This window comes from Rhodofomes roseus (assembly GCF_022264815.1).
Source record: "Rhodofomes roseus strain CIRM-BRFM 1785 chromosome Unknown C8Q71scaffold_22, whole genome shotgun sequence".
Classification (NCBI taxonomy): Eukaryota; Fungi; Basidiomycota; class Agaricomycetes; order Polyporales; family Fomitopsidaceae; genus Rhodofomes; species Rhodofomes roseus.
This window is the reverse complement of record NW_025952978.1, coordinates 580,045-600,430: the sequence shown is the minus strand read 5'-3', so window position 1 is coordinate 600,430 and position 20,386 is coordinate 580,045. Positions and strand designations below refer to the sequence as shown.

Sequence of the window (20,386 nt, the reverse complement as noted above, 5' to 3'; positions counted from 1 at the left end):
CGAGGCATCACTGTCCTCGCGGCGAGTAGCCATACGTCCCAAAGTGTTTAGATGCAGAGTCACCGAGGCTTCCAGAGCCAGAGCCTCTTCGGGCGTACATCAGGCAGTCCAGTCGAATCAGGCAGCCGCCGAGAGGCAAGTGGGTCTCATAAATGATCCTTCTCTGTCGTTTGGGTCGTCCAGTCAACTCCTAGTCCACCGCCTCTGCCCAGTCAACTCCTAGTCCACCGCCTCTGCCCCCAACTCGCCGTCAAGCATGGTAGACCACAAAGACTCGGAGCAGGGAGCTGCGCCCAACCCGGCGAGCCTCTTCACCCTCGAACAAGTTTCGGTTGTCATGCAAACGTCTGTGACGCACCAAGGATCAGGTATACTATCCTCTTTCTGTTGGCGTTCACTTCTGAGCCCTTGCTAACGTCGGTCCCTCAGCTAACCCTACCAGTAACGAGCCTTTGGCTGGCGAGAGTCATGCCGGGCTAGGTGTGTCTCTTCTATTTTTCACTCCGTCATGTACTCACATCTCACCACACCAGCCGAACCGGCTCCAGCGGCCGTGAATGACCGTCGATCACGTTTGCGGTCGAGCGTCGTCGTCGTGGTGCCTGATGATTCTGACGACGACGAAGCCTATGAGGTTGAGGATCGAGGTGTCGGGACCACTCCTGATGACGACGAAGAGTATGAGGTTGCAGATCGAGGCGTCGGGACCACTCGTCCGTCAACCCCCGTTGAGGTCTCCTGCGAGGGGGTAGAAGCAGTCGCTCCTGTGGCGCCAGAGGAGCGTGGCCCCACGCTGTTCGATCGTCTCCCTCAAGATGTCCGAGATGCCCTGGCTGTGTACATCAATCCTAACCCATGCGTCTACTACGCTGTCACGCGGGGCAGGTCGATTGGAATATTCAATCATTGGTATGTGCAACGCCACGGTTGAACAAGCAGGCGTATGCTGACGTGTCGTTCAGGCTTGCGGTGTCCCCCCTTGTTGTAGAGGTACCGGGTTCCAAGTACAAGCGCTGCGATACGTTTGAACTTGCCCTGGACACGTTCCTGGATGCTGTTGAGGCACGCGACCTTGCCATTGTACCCGTACCTTAAGTGCATACTATGTACACGTCCTTCTTGGGGAGCCGGGAGCTTAACGTACCCAGTGTGTGCGCGTGTCGACATTATTCTTGGTCGCAAACAACATATTGTAGTCCAAACGTTGCGTATCAGTAATTTCCTTGTATTGCCCCTTCGCTCGCGTGTCAATCTATGTCGAGTTATGGAATCATCACCGCATATAAGCGGACGCTGCGGAGTATGTCACGCACGTCCGTGCAGTCAATGACGTACCGTTGAGAAGCGCGCATGTAGTACTGCTATTAGTAGTCACATAGTGGGCGACCAAGGCCTTCGAAGTCAACACCATGGGAAGAAAGGCTCGTCATCTCACCCTCGATGAAAAGAAAGCTGCTAAGTGTGAGCAGCAAAAGAAGTATGCACAGTCAGACCGGTACGCCATTCAACTTTGTATTGTACTTTGAGCGTGATGATGCTCAACGCGTTCTCGTTCTCTCGCTCTAAGTGGCCGCGTGCGCAAAGCCGTTCAAAACAAACGGGCTTACACGGCTCGTAAAGGGAACATCATACCTAGTCCCTTCCACCGCGTCATACCCGGTATAGCACAAGATATCCTACGGCTCGCACGTAGACCATGTCCGCTATCCACCGCCCAAGATCCCGAAGCACCAGAGGACCTTGGCCTTTGGACAACGCCGTACATTCTCGAGGTACCTGAGGCGTACGAGGAGGCGGATACCGAATGGGGGGAAATGGACGACTTCTTCCGAGAGAAACCAGCAGAATTACAAGACATGGCTGCTTTCGAGCGATCGTTGCACGCACATCAATTCGCGTGCCTAAAGGAGGCTGGGTTGGCGCGCGTGCGGCAGTGGTCAGATTGCGTTGACAAGGAGGCCGTTGTAACATACTGGAACGGTGAACTGTCTGCACGTTTGCGTGCATGGGAGGATATGAATGCGGATGATAGAGCCAGAGGGAATATTGGGCAGTTGGTCTGGGACATCGGACGCGAATGGGCCGCTAAGATTGTCTGTACCTTGAAAGTGGAGATTGACTTGATGGTGACACCGGAGGATGAGTACAGTACCAGTTACAATGAAGGGCGGCTGCTGTGGCAATGTATGAACGTAGTATCACAAGCGTAAGGAGTATAGATTTGTCCTATGCAGCCGGAGAGAGTTGTGCGTTTTGTGAATACATTGCGGTTCAAGCTTGACGTTCATGCCGGGTACTAATGCATACTTCACTTGCTCCGTCTGTCAACTGCGGTAAATGCAAACAACATGCAGGGCAACTCTCATAGTCATTGGTACTATTGTTCACTCCTGTGGATTCAACTGACCCCCTGTTAGAATTCTATCAGACCACTAGGCCTTCAAGTTGTTTCTTGTCGCTGAGAACAGGTCGACGCTGCATTCAGTGCGTCCGTTATCCTGCATGCCATTGGCTCGTACTTACCCTGGACTCCGGAGTGCACCGGTCTCTATCTAATCTAGAAGCGCACCAGGCGCCACCTGGATCAGAGATCTTGCCTCCGACGCTCCTCTTGCCACGTCCGCGTCAACGTCAAGGGCTTGATGCCGAACCTCAGGCCTTGGGCCTCGCACTACTAGGGAAAAGCAATTCTACTTTACTCTTCTTCTGCTGCTTCGAGGCATGGTATCAGTGCCACACATGACGTCAACCGTTACTGTCTTCTCCGATGAAGGCGACCTCCACCTTCGCCAGGACCATCGTCGCCGCCGTTCCTCCCAGTCCGCATCGAGCCCTACAGTGAGATGCATTACACCAGCCCTCCTATTGCTTCCACTGACAATCCGGCACAGTCAGGATGATATACCGTTCGAGCTATGCAGCCGAGTAGCTACGTAGATTCATCTGTGACATCAAGAGCGCGCAAAAGCTGATCCACTGTACTCGGTGACAGTGCACGCTTCTTTGACCGACCGGATGTAGATTGCGCCGCTCAAGGAAGCTTCTTTCCAGATCACAATACTGTAACCGTGGACTGCTTTGCGTGATACCCATGAAGGGAGTGGAGCCAAGCCCGTGGCTCAGGTGGCGTAAGGGACGCCGGACCAACCACGTCAGGTAGCCGGTGGTCGTATGGATATCTCTGGACAGTGTAAGCAGCGGAGGGAGCTCCAACTGACCGCCGTCAGGCCAAATGGGATTACATATACCACTCCCGCCCTCTGGCACCGGGCCAAGCGGTCTATCGGTATTTTGATCGCTGTTAATAGGTAAGCCACGCATTACTCGGACGTGTTCTTCTGATTGGGATACCACAAGCTAAGCATCGTGTTGTGGCCGACCAGGATTCACGGATGCCAACTATGCCAAGATGCCCAGCCGGATATCGATTATCAAGTCGTCAAGTTGTGGTAGTGCAGGTAATCATTGAGATTGTTCCATGGATCACCGGTGCTAAAGACTTCGAATAGAACCGCGTTCGCTTTTTTCTGATGAAGAAATATGTGCACATGCCAGCTGTCGGGCTCAATCCCCAACCTGGTCAATGCGAGTTGCTTCATTTGTCGCTGCAATCTCCTGTTCAGTGCACACATTCGGCAGCTAACTTATCGCATTCGGACCGAGGTGGACAGGCTCCCCATGCACAGTTTGCCCGCTCGCACCTGGTGATCTCACGCTGTTGTGGCCGGTGAGTATGTTTGAGCTATCATTTGTCTATGCCGACTCAACCAACTGTCCTTTCATGCACTAGCTCAGGCGATCGACATCATGGTCAAGCGTCGACGTGGCCGAGATGGTCTAGAGACCCTCCTTCTCGACGATGACGATGACGACAGAGAGGCAACCGCCCGAAATCGACGACGGCCTGCGCCAACAGCACCTCCACAGGAAGAAGTATATCGTCGAATCGACTACGCCTCTTCAACTGCCCATGTCTCAGCAAGGACGACATATATGTCTGTCGCGGCGTCCTCTGCTTCACACGAAAGACCGAGTGCCACAAAGCCTTCGGATGCGACTCTTCATTCGGTATTCGGAGACTTGGACCTCGGTGATGATCCAGACGAGCCGTTTGAGACCATGCAAATCGAATTCTTCCATGATATTGCGGACTTCGTCGATGAACATGTCAAACGCAAACGAACAGCCGGGGTGAGTATGTGAGGATCTTGAGCTTGAGAATTGACGCGAAATGGTCACACACAGGACAACCCTCTCCGTGAATGGACCCCCGAGATTGATGATTGGCTAGCAGAGATGCTCCGGCTGGAAGGCCGTTGTGGATACTCGGACACCAGCTGTGCCCGATGCGGGTCGGATGAATCACCATTCCGTTGCCACGATTGCTTGGATGGCCGAATGTACTGTCAGAGCTGTGTGCTCTGTCAGCATCAGGCCCTCCCCTTCAAATCAGGAAAAACCGTGCCTACATAAGGTCTCATCAGAGGTCATCTACAAGACATCTTAGGAACGTATAGGACACAAAAGACATAAAATGTTACATAAGACCAAAACATGGCACTTAAGACAAGTCCCCGTCTTATTGTGTCTTTGATATTATGCATAAGAGCACTAATGTACGCAATAAAGACATCTTGTGTCTTATTCAGTCTTAATTGTGTTGTCATTTTGGTCTTTAGTTGCCCTTATTTCACCTACAATATGTACTTCAGTGGGCGTGCTGAAGTACAGTTATGTACAGAATTAAGTCTGCTGATGTCCACTTATGCACATGTACCAGATCACATCATAATATTAGCAGTGCGGGTTGTTGTACAACATATACAGACACATAACTACTGGTATAGCACGATCAACAGATAGGCATAGACTCGAGGTCAGACGGCGCCGGGATGACGACCACGGCTGAGACAGGCAAATAGTAGTAGAGGGGGAGTGGGATACGTAGCAGGCACGCACGTCTGATGTGTAGTAGTACAGAGGATGATAGATATAGTAGCTGCAGGATTGTCGTATGAGTAAGTGTAGATAGAGGTGGTATGGGCATAGAAACACTCGCCTTGGAAATGGGCCGATTCTACTGCTCCTGCCACGCGAAACAGACAAAGTTGATGATGTTCACGGCCTTGATGCGACAGGACAACTACGACATCTTGGTGATGTACCTCTCGCAGTGAGATACAAAGAAACCACTGGACACTGACTGACTTACCACTCATTGCCGAGTTCATCGACCTCACGCTCGCTGCTGGAAGTTTGCTCCCCCGAACTCTCCTGGGCCTTCTTCGCGCCGGACTTCGATCGCGACGGACGTGACGGTCCACTCTCTGCGTTCGCTGCATCCTTCGATGATCCAGCTGCAGTCTTGGACGCCGCAGGAGTCTTTGCCTTGCTGCCTGATGCCACGGCTGGCAAGGTGACGTTCAGCTGGTCGAGGTCGATAGCCGCACCGCCCACACGTTCCCCGTCTTCTTCCTCCTCCTGGTTCTCCTCCACAGCGTCCATATCACCATCCTCGTCCCCTTGCATCTTCGACCTACGTCCCTAGTGAGCAAACCAAGCCATATTGATTGCGAGAAGTTACCTTATATACGACCAGATTAGTGACTGCGTCTCCTGAAGGTATGGCTTGTTATTCATGTACTCCAGTGCACTCATCAGGCTGTCCCATCTTGAATTGCGCCCAACATTTAGTATAGATACCACAAGGTAAGCAGACTTACTTCTTGGCGTAGACCGAGTTCGCAAATTTCAGGTTCACTTCGTTGTCTTCTTCCACCTGCGCGGCGACGTCAGCCAATGCTCCCTCTATCTACACAAGTGCAATGACGTCAGTTGGTTTTGTGCGTGGATTGGAATAGGGCTTACGGCGGTGCACACTAGTGCGATGAGGTTCAGAGGCACCTTCTTGAAGTCTACCATCGCCGCCTTGATGCACGCACCCTCACGTTTGGCGGGCCCCCAGTACAGGTAGATCAGCTCTTGGATTGCCGGGTGCCTGAAAGGTAGCAAGCGGTTGTACTTGCTCATGATGTAATTCATGATCAGCGCTTCCTTCCGTAGTATAGCTAAGGCATTGTACTCACACTCTTCTCCACGGACGAGCCCTGTTCCTTCCCAAGGTTGTGTTCTATCTCCCCGAAGATGAAACGAGGAAGCAAAGCCGTTCGATCGCCCATCTTCACGCTGACCTTGCCGATCAGCCACAACGCAATTGGCCTCCTGTCATCAAGAGAGTATAGGTGAGGGCTCAGGTCGTAAGCCTTCTGGATCACCTGGGACGCCTTCCCCTTGAGCTCGTTTCGAGTTTGAGATAACGCGCGCACGATCTCCGCTATATCAGCTCATGCCAACGCATCAGAAGATCTGTTTGCTTACCAGTTTGTGCATGTCCTGCCTATGACGCTCTCTCTGGCTGTTGTCCTTGCCCTTCCGATCCTGCAACATCCTCCAGGAATCCCGCACCTTCTTGTCGCCTTTCTCATATGCATCTTGAACGCTCGCCTTGATGAGATCATCCACGCTGGGCAGCCGCTTGGAGACGACTGACGGCTCCTTCGTCCAGGCGGACTTCAGAGCGGTGCGGAGGCGCAGCGCATCTTGTGCTGCATGGAAAAGTGGAACAAGCCATGTTGGCAAGTCTGACACCCTGAGGCGCGCGCCCTTGGCCCCACCGGTGCGATACGCCTTGGGACGAGCACCCTTGCCCTTGCGCCTGGAGTCAGACAAGACCTGTAAAGTGTGAGAGATGTCTGCATCATTCAATATGATTGCAGAGATGATTGACACTGACGATCATCCCATCGTCGTCGCTCTGTCCCTCTTCTGCGTGGTCTGTCTCCTCTTCATCCTCCTCATCTCTGTCGTCTTCATACGCCTCTCCTTCCTCTTGATCATCATCCTTGCTGCTGTCGTCCTGATCTGAGTCATCGGATGGTTTGTCATGTGGGCCTGCAGCCGTGCGCTTGGCCTTGTCAGAATTCTTGCGACTATCGTCGCTGGCGGCCGGGGATTTGCTACGCTCGTCATCCGAGTTGTTGTTGGCGCGATTCTTACCCTTGTCCTGCTTCTTCGTGAACGTCACTATGAGTCATGTCACCAAGAGCAAATTACGGAACAGGGTGCGAACCCTTGCAGCCGCATCTGTCGCTCGTGAGGGGGTGTTGACCGACTTGCTCGGAGGAGCCCGAGCGTTCTGTTCTTTTCGTCCGCCGCCTAGCAGGTGGTCATAGTTTGATGTATGCACGATGGCCAAAGGACTTACCCAATGTTCGTGCCAGGTCCTCCTCGTCCGCGTCTAGCGTAGGCGCAGGTTCTGCATGTTGGCCGTACTTCCGCTTTGGCATAGCTAGAGCAGCGTGGTGTTGTGAGTTTCATGTGCCAATGTATATGAATCACATACGCCGTGGCTTCTTGGGCTGCTCGCCCTCGCTGTCAGCCGTCTGGTCTTGCATCACCACGTCAGCTACCTTGTTGCCTTGCGCCGTGTCATTGGCAGGCTCGTCCTCCTCCTGTGCGTTGTCGTTGCGCGAGCGCGACTTCTTCTTCTGGGGCCTTACGTCCTCTTCATCATGCGATGCTTCATCTTCCTCCATCATCTTTGATTTTCTCTTGCGTATCTCTGACACGCACAGCAAAGTGAAGTTGATTAGTGTGTGTTGGAGTAGACAAGGGCACGTACTATCCGTTCGTTCCTCCTTCTCCCTCTGCTTCTCCTGAGCTTTCTGACTTTTCTTCTTAGCTGCGGCGGACGATGTTGCAGCCGCCTTTACCACTTTCTGCTTGTCCTTAGTACCCTTCGAGGCTGTGCTTCGCTGGCCTGCAGGATTCTCTGCTTGTTTCGAGGCAGCGGATCGGGTCATACGTCTGTCCATTTGGGTTGTACGATTTGACCAGGGCGATAGAGTTAAGGCGAGATGATACTCACCGCGAAATGAAACGGAGACCACTCGAGATAATCGAGGGTTCGATTACACACGGTTCAATATGTACCGCCGAGGTAAGCGCCAAATCCGATGAATATATAATATGTCATTCTAAGAGCGTACAAGACATGTGCCACGTCAAACAAAATGTACGTTGTGAGACCATCCATTCCGTTCCTTCAACCACTTAGCCATCTCTCGGTCCGTGTTGAGTACAATAGAACTTCTCTTTCCCTTGTAGTGTAGGTTGAAGTGCGTCAGATCACAGGAAGGGAATAAAATGAAGTCGCCGTTCCATAGAGGTACAATGAGTCCGGGCTCGTAGAGAACGAGTTCACCGCCTTCAAAGTCACCGATGGCAAGGACAAGGCAAATACCGTCGTCCTTGCCGTCTCTGTGTGCTGCCGTGGTGACATTCATATTGACGACCAATCCTAGGAAAGGAGAGGCGAGCGGTCGGTTGTTTCCAGGCAACACCCTGACGTAGGCTTCAAGGTGGTCGTATACATCTGGTGCAATCTCTTGAATCTGAAAGTGCCGGGTACATCTCAGCATTACTAACTCCTTAATGGTTAAGCAACTCACCTTTAAATCCAACCAGTCGAACAGAGGGGCCAGAATTTGTTTCATGGACTGGTAGATCGATTGGTTGGTCGAGTTCGTCATATCCTTGGATGGGTACGGTATGAACTGGTGGTAGTTAGTCTTGAGACCGCCGGTTCTCTTGAGGTTGCTAGGTGGTACGTCATCTGGTGAGCCCTCTCCCTGTATATGAGTGAGTTAGCTGCTTTCCCAGTCCAAAGGCAATGCACTGACCGTCGTACAATGGCGATTATACCATGTGAAGTGCAGCACTTTGAAGACGTGGCTGCCGCCACTCTGCGCTGTGTCCAATGTCTGTATGACATCCGGTTCGAGGCAGGCGGCCAGGCGTCCAAGAAGGTCGGTTCGTAGGCTCTCTGGCATCGACGTGCATATGGTCGCAAGAATGGTGGAGCTTTGAGATTGTACTGTTAGAACATCCCTAAGTGCTTGTGAGAAGCCATATACAGAGTGAAGTAGCGGTGTATCTCACTTGACGAGGTCGCGTTTGATCTTCACATAGCCGTTCTGAGTGGGACGAACACCGTCCACATAAATCGATTTCAACTAGCATACATGAGTCAGAAACGATGGGCACAGGAGTACGTCACTCACCAATGATTCCAGTTCCTCGAGAGTTGCTGGTTCGGTGGCCTTGCTAGCTAGTTCGCGTTGGTTCTGCGTCCAACGTGCGTTTTTATCTCTGTTTCTGGGTGGCGAGAATCGTTTGTTGTGCTCATGGTCGGGATCGAAGCTGGATATTATGGTAGATATTGAGGAGCTTGGAACCATGCTCGCACCGCATGTCATGTTCACTGAATATAGGTTGACTGGCGGGGTGATCGTGGAAGGGCCTGGAACCGCGCTTGTAAGGTTGAGAGGCTGCGTAGGCATTGAACAGTGGGGAGAGGCTGATCGACCTGTAGGGCTGAGACTCGCCAACCGAGACAATGGTGTCAACGGGGACAACGCCATAAGTGAGTCATTGCCTAGGTTTGTAGCTGCGACTGAAGAGTCGAATGCAACCCATGCATCTTTGTCTCGAGGTATGCCAGCAAAGGAACTGTCCGGTATTTGCTCTCAATTGTAAAAAACACACAGATACTAAGAATCTACACTCACTTTTGTGGGAGACGGGTGAACAAAGAATCCGTGGCTGCCAAATCGTTGCAGGGGCAATGAGGATGGATGCCCAGTGCGAGCAGAATATCTTCAGCAAAGAGGTCGCCGAACTTCATGGGACAGTGATCTTTCAGGTAAACTACGATTGGCACTATGGTCTGTCGGACCAGCCGTCCAAGGGGCGTTTCTGCGCTTGAACGTTAATATGCCACAGGTTAGTCAGTGAACAACTGACCGGCATTGGAGCGCCTCAGTATGTGTGCAACATCGGAAGCCAATGTACCGTCAGCCTCGACAAATGGCACTCTGAGGGTCGTGAACCCCATCCAGAGAAGCATGTAGATTGATCCTGTGCAATTGTCCGTCTCAACGCCGACAACATATGACACGCATAGACGCACCGCCCTCTGCTAGCTTCGCAAGCTTACTTCCTATTTTATACCACTTCTGCAGCGTGCGTTCGCTGGGTCCCTTTGGTAGCTTCGAGAGATGCTCTCGCCACAGGGCAGCGATGTTCACGTCCGACCAGCCTGACATACTGAACTTCCAATAATCAATGGTTCTTACGTTTTAAAGATGAGCGAATCTTGCTTACCTTGCGCATTTGAAGGCCAAGCGTAGGTACAATACCATAGTGTGGAACTCGATAACGTTTCTTCTGTCGTCTATCTGGTTACATCTGTTCACCAGATCGACCAGCGTATCACTGCGTCCAGCGAGCGACATGGCGCCAGGAGATGACCAGAGGGCTGAATAGTAACGTAGAGCATCGTCCCTCACGTCATAGGCTGCCAGTGTATACAGAAAGTTCTCCATTGTTGTGCTCGTCCCTTGGTGTGGTTGCGCCATCATCTCCCAGGCGGCATGCGGCTGACTGCGACTTGCAATGTATTGAGTCCCGCTTCTGGGACAAGGCCGCGGAGGTTGAGGATCATGCCCGCCTTGTTGCTCTTTACCACCACCAGGGTACGGTGCGTTGGCCAGCTTCCGCCGCTGTCGTGATGCTTTTTGTGCACGAACTGGCCCAGTCGCACTCAGGCTGTTGGGACGCTCCCTGTCATTGGAATTACTGCCATTGTGAGGCAACGAGGGTGTCGATCCTGCTAATCAAGTGGTTGAATGGTCAGCTTTTGTACAAGAGGTAGGTATGTAATACTTTCACCTGTACTAGGTTGTGTAGAGTCCGACGGTTGCATGGACACATAGTCCTCGGCGCACCGCCCCGTAGACTGGTCTGAAGCGTCTTCATTGTTGTGCTTCAGTCTCCCCAGTAAAGCTGTCAACGTTGGGCTGAGTGTATCAGCTTGTGAGAGGTATGTTTCCAGTTCCAAAACCTCAGCATTGCTCAAGTACACCATGTTTGAGGATGAGTAGTGACAGTTCTCCTGTCACGGTCGTCCAATGTTCCAGAGCGTTAAAACTAGACATCATTAATTTACTGACCTATAGATTTCTCATACGGTACCGGTCGTGGAACAATCTCCTCAAACTGTTGGCTGTTGCGATGTACAGCACCCTCAAGGGAATATAATGCATTTCTGATTATACGTGATACAATAATACTAATATGACTATGTGCGTTCGATGAAGGCCCAAGTGGACGTCATGAGGAGCTTCATGAGGTTGCTACGCACCGGATGAAAGGCCAAAACCAGAAAGGTTTGGCCTGCTTGACATGCGGAAAGCCGGGTCTTCACCGTCAGTCACTGGGCTGGCGGGGTGTGCTCGCGCTCGCTCCCTTTGCCACCACGGTCGAAGATGCCCTGAGCGATCATGATGAGAGGCTGGTAGGGATAGCTACGTACCGGATAGCAGGCCGAAACTAGAAAGTTTCGGCCTTGTTGAAGGACGGGGGCGAAGTCTTCCCATCGGTCGCTGGGCGGGCGCCTCTTGAAGACCGGCGTGCTCGCGCTCGCTCCCTTTGCCACCACGGTCGAAGATGCCCTGAGCGATCATGATGAGAGGCTGGTAGGGATAGCTACGTACCGGATAGCAGGCCGAAACTAGAAAGTTTCGGCCTTGTTGAAGGACGGGGGCGAAGTCTTCCCATCGGTCGCTGGGCGGGCGCCTCTTGAAGACCGGCGTGCTCGCGCTCGCTCCCTTTGCCACCACGGTCGAAGATGCCCTGAGCGATCATGATGAGAGGCTGGTAGGGATAGCTACGTACCGGATAGCAGGCCGAAACTAGAAAGTTTCGGCCTTGTTGAAGGACGGGGGCGAAGTCTTCCCATCGGTCGCTGGGCGGGCGCCTCTTGAAGACCGGCGTGCTCGCGCTCGCTCCCTTTGCCACCACGGTCGAAGATGCCCTGAGCGATCATGATGAGAGGCTGGTAGGGATAGCTACGTACCGGATAGCAGGCCGAAACTAGAAAGTTTCGGCCTTGTTGAAGGACGGGGGCGAAGTCTTCCCATCGGTCGCTGGGCGGGCGCCTCTTGAAGACCGGCGTGCTCGCGCTCGCTCCCTTTGCCACCACGGTCGAAGATGCCCTGAGCGATCATGATGAGAGGCTGGTAGGGATAGCTATGTACTGGATAGCAGGCCGAACCTAGAAAGATGAGCACGTTGCTGCAGAGAGTTGAGAAAATTGCTGAGCTGAAAGCTTCACGTTACGAGTCAGTCACGTGACTGCCACTGAACGTATGTTCTATAACCACTCAACATGCTACAACAATACAACGATGTCATATTACGATGTCCAACTACTAAGACAAGGTAGGCGCGAGCAAAAGTCCAGAGCGTATACAGCGCGAGCGAGAATTGAGAGCGTAGACAGTGCGGACAAGTATCGTGAGCGTAGACAGCGCGGACAAGTATCGTGAGCGAACAAACACAGCAACAACACGAATCAGGACTGACAACACGAGGGTAGGACAAGAAGAGGATACGCTATTGTACAACGAGCAATGGCTCATGATAGATAAAGGCGTCAACCTGATAGGGGAAGAGTATGATCAGACGACCCGGGTGACCCACTGACACGGCGACGAGACGATGAACGGACGATGAGTATGAAGTCGGTAGAGACTCACATCTCAATCGACGGCATGCGGGCCAGCACTCGGGCCAGCACTCGGGCCAGCACTCGGGCCAGCGCGACGTTCGTCGTCAGCGGCGGCGTTTGAGGTGCCTCGCTTGCGTTTCAAGGCTTGCCTGGCTCTCGCGAACTGATCCTCGAAGGGCGACCTGGGACGTGCCGAGGGCCTCGCCGCTTGTACCACCGCCTCCTGTACCTCACCGATGTGCTTCTCAATTCGCCACTGGGCGGTGCTCTTGGAGCTGGTCTGCAGCTTCTCGACCATTCGTTGCAGCATTTTGTGCATGTTGATGCGCAAGTCGATGGGTTGAGCAGCGTGGCCGCGAATTGCCTTCCAGTATTGCTCGATCTCCTCCAATGCTCCTTCCTGCGTGTCCGAGTGCGAGATGGGTTTGGCGACATCCGAGTCCTCGATGTGGGCATGGAGAACGTCAAGGTCCTCCTGACTCGGGAGACGGGCAACCTCTTCAAACGCCTTCTCAAAGAACAGGTCTTGGAAGGTCTCTGAAAGACAGTCGAGCTGCCTCTGGTAATCGCGCGCGACGTTCCCCAGGAAAACATCACGACGCTCCTGGTCGGCGCCTTCGTATTCATTGAGGAGAGCCTAAACGTTGCTGTCAGCTAGGCAGTGATCCCAACAACGACTGAACTTACAATTCCAAGACCCGCCTCCAGGTACTCGACCATGTCGGCCTTGCGCTCCACTAGCTCAGTGAAATTCTGCACCTGATCGTCGTCTGCTATATTGACGTGGACCCAATAGGCCCGCATGGCACCGTGCCAGATGTACGAATGTCCTTCAGCTTTGCAGACCCACGGTCCAGCACCCTGTATCAGGTGCTTGCTGTAGTCGAAACTGTGTTTGTCGAGCTGATGATCGGTCTGCATCCGTCTGAACATGGCGTCGTCGAGCTCCATGTTTTCCCCCTTGCACAATGAGGCATTCCGATATTGAGCCGACTTCTTCGACGTCCCGGCAGGGGATCGATAGGGTTTGGCCAGGCTCTGCTCGAACGTCTCGCGCAACGCAATGACGTTGACAGAGCACAGTTTCTCGAGAGGGGTTGTCCTGCCTTCACGCATCGCGGTCGCCCGGTCTTTGATGTAAATCAGGGTCTACTTAGCGTCAGCGGTGGTAACTGTTTGATCGATTGTAAGGTCTACCTTGGTGAACCCTCCCTCGCTAGTGGGGCGTTTCAAGTTCGTCGTCCCTGAGCCATCTGCCTGTGCAGCCGTCGCTGCAGCCGTCGCCTTAGCCGTCGCCTTAGCCGTCGCCTTGCGCGGCCTCGGCTCAGGCGTGTAATCCGGCTGTGAGAACATGATCTCATCAAGGCTCACGAGGTCACCCGTGAGCGTCGTGCGCAGTGTCGTCAAAACGTCGGGAACCTTCTGCGTAAGGACGTTATGACTCTTTGCGTCGGAGTAGAGCTGTGTGGTATCTCCGCCGAAAACCACCTTCGGTGCCATGATTTTCTTCAGGACTATTGGGACCGCGCGGATAATGTCGAGGGCCTCCTCAATGTGCGCATTACGGATGCTAACCATCTCCTGATGATTGTGACTGAGTGATACAACCATGAGGACTTGAGTGTCCGTGCAGTACTCCCACCTGCGCCAATCTGATTAGCGAAACAGAGATTGGAGTTGATTATGTAATAATTTACTCAAGGTAACTGAATGTGAATTCTTCGTCCAAAAATTGGCAGAGCTCCTGCCAGTCGCTTAGGCTGAAGTCCTTGACGGTCTGCGCATGCGACGCACTGTCAGAAATGAGACGCTTTGCGGCCCACCATTTGGCTCACCTTTGAGTAATAACGCTGAAAGTGTAGGAGCACTATGTCAAGATCCTCGCCAAAGACCTTGTGCACGACGGCGGGGAACAGCTGTTTGGGGAAGATCGGTGTTGGTTCGTACGGTGGTGGTTCTGCCTTCTTGGGGGCAGCTTGTGCTATCGTCCTGGATGTTGGCTGAGGGTGCTTGACACAGACTGTTGTGTACGCACCTGGCTGAGCGTTGGTAGGTTGGACAATCTTGGACCGAGGACAATGAATTGGTTTGGGACCTAATACATGCATATGTGAGTTGATTATGACCTCAAATCCCATCATCTAACGAGCTCACCGTTCTCGGTGGGCTTGCGGTTGCGGTCACCGCGCGAGTTGAGTTGGAGCTGAGAGAATCTCTGAGCTCCCCCGTCCCTCGAGTCGACCTCGTTGTCTCTGAACGGCTTGGAGTTCAAGAGGGGGCTAGCCCAAGGGCCGGGGGATCGAGGAGGGCCGGGGGATCGAGAAGGGGGGGATCGAACAGCAAGGCGGGAAGTGGTGGTAGGCATGGTGGATGTGAGAAGTCCTCTCGTAAGTTAGGAGAAGACCGGAGGGATGAACAAGGATAGACGGGCGCAAGACGAGCAAGCGGAGCACCACATAAAGGGACGGGTGTGACGGGCCCAGGTTGCCACCAGCCACCTGCACTGCCGACGGCTTCAATTAAGCCCTCCACGCGCTTCACGCCCCTTCGCCAGCCGTTCTATCCCGCTCTATCTCTCATCGTGCGGTCGTACGCAAGAGTTCTCGGTCCCGTTGCGCTAATTTCGCCTTAGCTTGTCGACGCCCGAATGGGTTGCGCTCCTTCAACGCCCCTCAGACTCGGGGGCCCACAACGCTGTCCCTGCCGACACTGAGTCGCTCGTCCGGCGAGAGCGTGTGGCGTGGGAGCGAGCCGCCTCCGCGAGGCGGCTCGCTCCCACGCCACCGGATGCGCCGCCGAACCTTCTAGGAAAAAGAGCAGGAGACAAAGTACTCACCTTAGACTCTAGAGTACCGTGGCGCTCTACAACAGATAGAGGGCTGAAACCTGTAAGATGGTGAGAGCAAATAACAAGGAACCCGGGCACAAAGGTACATACCAACTACCAACTACCAACTGAACTATGTTGAAGGAGTGTGAAGGTAGGAGGCAAGCCGGGACGTAGGCCTACGCGCCCATAAGTAGCGCCGGGTAGCGCTGAAGAGACGTAAGCACCGCTGAAGTGACAGTGCGCTGACAACTATGAATGTTGCAGGTTTCCTACGACTTTTGTGTACTGGATAGTAAGCTTTATCGCTCTTCCGTCTGCAAAGGCAGCTACTCACATATTCTGGCAGCAGAAGATGACCAGACCCAAGCTGGCCGGACTCGGGAAGAAGCGCACCCTGCAGCAAATTATGGATGTGACATGTGGGGCATGTCATAAAACCTTCAAGACGGTGCAAGGCCTAGCAGCACACCAGAGCACAAGCCGTAAATGTGCCTGGTACAAGAAAGGCAAACTGAAGGAAGTGTTTGCGTTCCGAAGGCAAGGGCATGAGGTCCCAGACCTAGAAGACATGGAGGATAACGTTCAGATTGAGAACAAACCGTCGGTGATCTGTCCCAATATTACTGGGATTCAGGACTCACTGGTCCAATTTGATAGCCCAATACGCAACTCTGAACAGGCCGAGGCGAGCGGCTCAGATGTGGACGTAGAAGATGCAGAATTAGAAGCTGAATATCACCAGCGTGGAGGAGATGGAAACACCGACCAAGATGGGGACTCGGAGCAGTCTGATGACGAGGACGATCTATCGTCACTCTACGATTTCATTGAAGTGTGCCCACCTCTGGGATCCAACAGCGGGGGAGGAGGCGAGGCAGGTCCGTCTAGGCCATCAGCATCCACAGGTACAAGACGTACGGCATTGGCACTTGACGATGACAACGACGACGAACGGGTGGAGGAAGAGAATGAAGAGGCTGCCAAGATTCTACGAGTGGATAAAGCGGTGCGCAGGAGGTGGCGACAGGCCAGAGAAAGTCGGACGCATGTCGGTGAGTAGCACAGTTGCTCGTCTCCTCTTCAGATAGTCTGACAAGCCTTCCAAGGCGAAGCTGAAGACGATACTAAGAACCCTTGGGACCCGTTTGATACAGAGATGGACTGGCGGTTTGCAAACTGGGCCATCGAAGAAGGAATTAAGTTGAGCTCGCTTGACCGAGCGTTGGACATACCAAACGTGAGAGCGCAGCGCAGTATTTATTGACACTAACTCTCTGTATTAACGTTTGTTAGTTCAAGGAGCGTCTGGGACTGACATACCACAACACGCGTGCGCTGCTACAGCGCGTTGACTCCCTACCTGAGCGAGCCGAATGGAAGGAGCGTTGGCTCTCGTTCAAGGACCGCCCAAACGAGAAGCATCTGCTTCAATATCGTGACATCATACAGGCGATACTCACATTGTTGGGGAATCCGGAACACGCGGAACGAATTGTATACCGACCTCGACGTATTTTCTCAGATGGCTCACGTACTCGAAGAATTTACAACGAGATGTGGACAGGGAAGTGGTGGCATGCCGTCCAGGTAAGTACAGATTCAGTGCGATGTACTACGCGGGTTTCTCACTGTGCGTTGACCTTCACAGAGTCTTTTACCTATCGGCTCTGCGGTCGCGCCAGTTATCATAGCGACGGACAAAACGCAGCTGACCCAGTTTTCTGGTGGCAAGTCCGCCTACCCGGTCTATATGACGCTTGGCAACATACCTAGGGATCTTCGTCGCAAACCCTCGGAACACGCCTGTATCCTTATAGGCTATCTCTCCACCGACAAGGTGAGCGGAGAGGGCATCACCCAGCGCAAACAACGCGCCCTCGTCCAACAGTTATTCCACGCTTCCGTCAGCACCATACTGGAGCCCTTGATAGAAGCGGGCAAGCATGGAATCGAAGTGACCGCAGCTGACGGTTCAGTCCGCCGCGTTCATCCCGTCCTTGCCGCCTACGTCGCGGACTACCCGGAGCAGTGTCTGGTGACCTGCTCCAAGTACGGCACTTGTCCCAAGTGCCAGGTGCCAGAAGCCGGCCTTGAAGATCCTCAGGCAGGGATGCCTCGCAACTCGCTGTGGACGCTAGATGTCCTACGTCGCGCAGCCAAGAATAGCGGGGGAAAGGTCGGCTCCAATGCTTTTGAGAAGGCATGTCAGGAGCTGAACGTCTCTGGTTATGTCGTACGCCCCTTCTGGCGCGATCTTCCCTACACCGACATTCACTCATGCATCACGCCGGATGTTCTCCACCAGCTCTACCAGGGCGTCTTCAAACATATCATCGAATGGACCTCGGAACTCGTTGACGAACGCGAACTTGACGCACGCATTCGCTCTCTCCCTCCAGCTTTCGGTACCCGCCATTTCAAGAACGGAATATCATCGTTGTCGCAGGTCTCCGGCACCGAGCGCAAGCACATTGCAAGAATTCTCCTCGCGTGTTTGGTAGGCAAGGTCCCCAAGAAGGCGATCCTTGCCTTCCGCTCAATCCTGGACTTCATTTACCTTGCACAGTACACTACGCACGACGACACGACACTCAGTTACATGGACGACGCTCTCAAGACCTTTCACAAGAACAAAAGCGTTCTGGTCGACCTCGGAGTACGCGAACATCTCAATATACCCAAATTCCATTCTCTACTACACTACGTCGACTCAATCCGCCTTCTCGGGACCACGGACAACTACAACACCGAGGCGTTTGAACGCCTGCACATCGACTTTGCGAAGAGCGCGTGGAGAGCGTCCAACCATCGCGAGGCTCGCCCCCAAATGGTGCGCTGGCTGGAGCGTCGCGAGAAGATGGTAGTCCTCGGCGCATCCATTCGCCGTCAGCTCGTACGGAACGGTGATGTATCTGAGGATGAAGTGGTCGAAGAAGACGTCAACATACCTGCCCCAAGACACAATGCTCGTATCAAATTACCCAAGCACCCTACCTCTCCTAGCCAGTCTCTTCACGCCGTTGTCAACAAACATGATGCTCCCGGATTCATACATTCCCTCGCTCAGTACATTTGGGAGCTCAAGGAAGGACGCGCTCTCACCTCCTCTCAGCTCCAGACCGCTGTCAACAACATGCCACTCACGCATGTGGACATATTCCATGGCTTCAAGTTCGCGCCTGAGTCCTTGACAGACGACAAGCAGGAGACGGATGGAGTGAAAGCTAGGCCGCTCACAGAAACTCAGCCAGCGCGGTTCGACACTGTTGTCGTACTTCGAGGGGAAGACGCTGAAGCAACTGGGCTACAAGGTGTGTAAACCTGTGGCCTGACATACAGAGTGCGCTCACCGTTGTTCACCTTCCAGGCACTCGCATTGGCCGAGTGAAGGTGGTGTTCAAGTTGCCACCGGAGATGAAGGACCCTCGTACGCAGCGTACCTTGCAGACCCCATTGGAGTGGACGAAGCAAGGGGCCCTTGCGTACGTTGAATGGTATGCAAAATTACCGGCTCAGGCGGATCCTTACCATATGATGTACGCTGTAAGCAAGCCCCCGTTGCGCGCAAATGGTCTGCCCCCCAGCGATATCATACCCATTTCCATTATACGCCAATCTTGTCAGCTAGTGCCTTGCTTTCCTAGGTCTAATGATGGTACTAAACCTGATAGTATACCGGAGGACTGGAACACCAATACCGTATTAGATCTTGCGCAGAGATTCCTACTGAACAACTCTGCCTCCAAGTACGCGTATCAAACCCTATGGTAGCATATGTCTGTCCTACACATACTTCATATGACGCATGACACATTTGTTCTTCAGAATGTACCTACTACTACACGTTAGATTAAGTATGTTGTCCACGAGAGATACAGATAGGCATAGACTCGAGGTCAGACGGCGCCGGGATGACGACCACGGCTGAGACAGGCAAATAGTAGTAGAGGGGGAGTGGGATACGTAGCAGGCACGCACGTCTGATGTGTAGTAGTACAGAGGATGATAGATATAGTAGCTGCAGGATTGTCGTATGAGTAAGTGTAGATAGAGGTGGTATGGGCATAGAAACACTCGCCTTGGAAATGGGCCGATTCTACTGCTCCTGCCACGCGAAACAGACAAAGTTGATGATGTTCACGGCCTTGATGCGACAGGACAACTACGACATCTTGGTGATGTACCTCTCGCAGTGAGATACAAAGAAACCACTGGACACTGACTGACTTACCACTCATTGCCGAGTTCATCGACCTCACGCTCGCTGCTGGAAGTTTGCTCCCCCGAACTCTCCTGGGCCTTCTTCGCGCCGGACTTCGATCGCGACGGACGTGACGGTCCACTCTCTGCGTTCGCTGCATCCTTCGATGATCCAGCTGCAGTCTTGGACGCCGCAGGAGTCTTTGCCTTGCTGTTGAATGACTTGACCGAGCTGATATAGAGTCTACATTAGTGTATGCAACTGGCACTTTGCGTTACTTCAGTTGGCCATTGATAGTCAGAGCCAGTCACTGGTGTAGTGAGAAGATCACCAATGGTCACATATGCTGGCCGGCGTGCAAATATGTTAGCTGAAGACTGTTTCAGTAAATCAGGGTTTTCCTGATGCTTTCATCGAATGGAGGTGGGTGTGAGACGTCGGGGGCCGGTACAAGCTAACAGATATTATAGAAGTGGCAAGCCGATGCTCAGTATTTTGCGAAGGTTGATCTCAAGAGTCTCGGCCTACGAATTCAGCTTGGACACCCCCCCGGCGAGACCTGCGTCAACCCGGAGAAAGCGTTCGGGGACGACTTCGTTGTTCTCGACGTCTCAGGCATTCACTGCGTTGGGCTCGACTTCTGTGGCTGTGCTCATGCCCAATCTCGCACGCTGCAACTTCTGCGCGCCAGGCTATTCCCAGCGACACCTACCTCTCCCAAAAC

The 20,386-nt window shown here is 53.2% G+C and overlaps 5 protein-coding genes across 5 annotated transcripts; 2 read left to right on the top strand and 3 right to left on the bottom strand.

The window, feature by feature from the left end:
• Nucleotides 1-256: 256 nt before the first annotated feature.
• Nucleotides 257-1,095, top strand: C8Q71DRAFT_861237 (uncharacterized protein; the record flags this gene model as incomplete). The annotated part of the gene is made up of 4 exons (XM_047927878.1): nt 257-368; nt 430-480; nt 534-909; nt 963-1,095. The coding sequence occupies 4 exons, from the start codon at nt 257-259 to the stop codon at nt 1,093-1,095; spliced, it is 672 nt and encodes a 223-aa protein (XP_047775368.1).
• A 314-nt stretch (nt 1,096-1,409) lies between these two features.
• On the top strand, nt 1,410-4,203 carry C8Q71DRAFT_861236 (uncharacterized protein; the record flags this gene model as incomplete). Its single annotated transcript, XM_047927877.1, has 3 exons — nt 1,410-1,495; nt 1,568-2,148; nt 3,791-4,203. The coding sequence occupies 3 exons, from the start codon at nt 1,410-1,412 to the stop codon at nt 4,201-4,203; spliced, it is 1,080 nt and encodes a 359-aa protein (XP_047775367.1).
• Nucleotides 4,204-5,208: 1,005 nt separating this feature from the next.
• Nucleotides 5,209-7,874, bottom strand: C8Q71DRAFT_861235 (uncharacterized protein; the record flags this gene model as incomplete). Its single annotated transcript, XM_047927876.1, has 10 exons — nt 5,209-5,536; nt 5,724-5,812; nt 5,869-6,021; nt 6,087-6,329; nt 6,379-6,732; nt 6,794-7,069; nt 7,130-7,215; nt 7,265-7,348; nt 7,403-7,621; nt 7,682-7,874. 10 exons carry the CDS (start codon nt 7,872-7,874, stop codon nt 5,209-5,211), a joined length of 2,025 nt encoding a protein of 674 aa, XP_047775366.1.
• A 288-nt stretch (nt 7,875-8,162) lies between these two features.
• Nucleotides 8,163-8,855, bottom strand: C8Q71DRAFT_688155 (uncharacterized protein; the record flags this gene model as incomplete). The annotated part of the gene is made up of 3 exons (XM_047919827.1): nt 8,163-8,413; nt 8,471-8,690; nt 8,742-8,855. Coding segments are annotated over 3 exons (585 nt in total), but the record flags the coding sequence as incomplete, so codon positions are not given.
• Nucleotides 8,856-12,662: 3,807 nt separating this feature from the next.
• Nucleotides 12,663-14,996, bottom strand: C8Q71DRAFT_861233 (uncharacterized protein; the record flags this gene model as incomplete). The annotated part of the gene is made up of 7 exons (XM_047927875.1): nt 12,663-13,268; nt 13,319-13,780; nt 13,829-14,273; nt 14,329-14,408; nt 14,467-14,612; nt 14,667-14,726; nt 14,786-14,996. The coding sequence occupies 7 exons, from the start codon at nt 14,994-14,996 to the stop codon at nt 12,663-12,665; spliced, it is 2,010 nt and encodes a 669-aa protein (XP_047775364.1).
• Between the last annotated feature and the right edge of the window lie 5,390 nt (nt 14,997-20,386).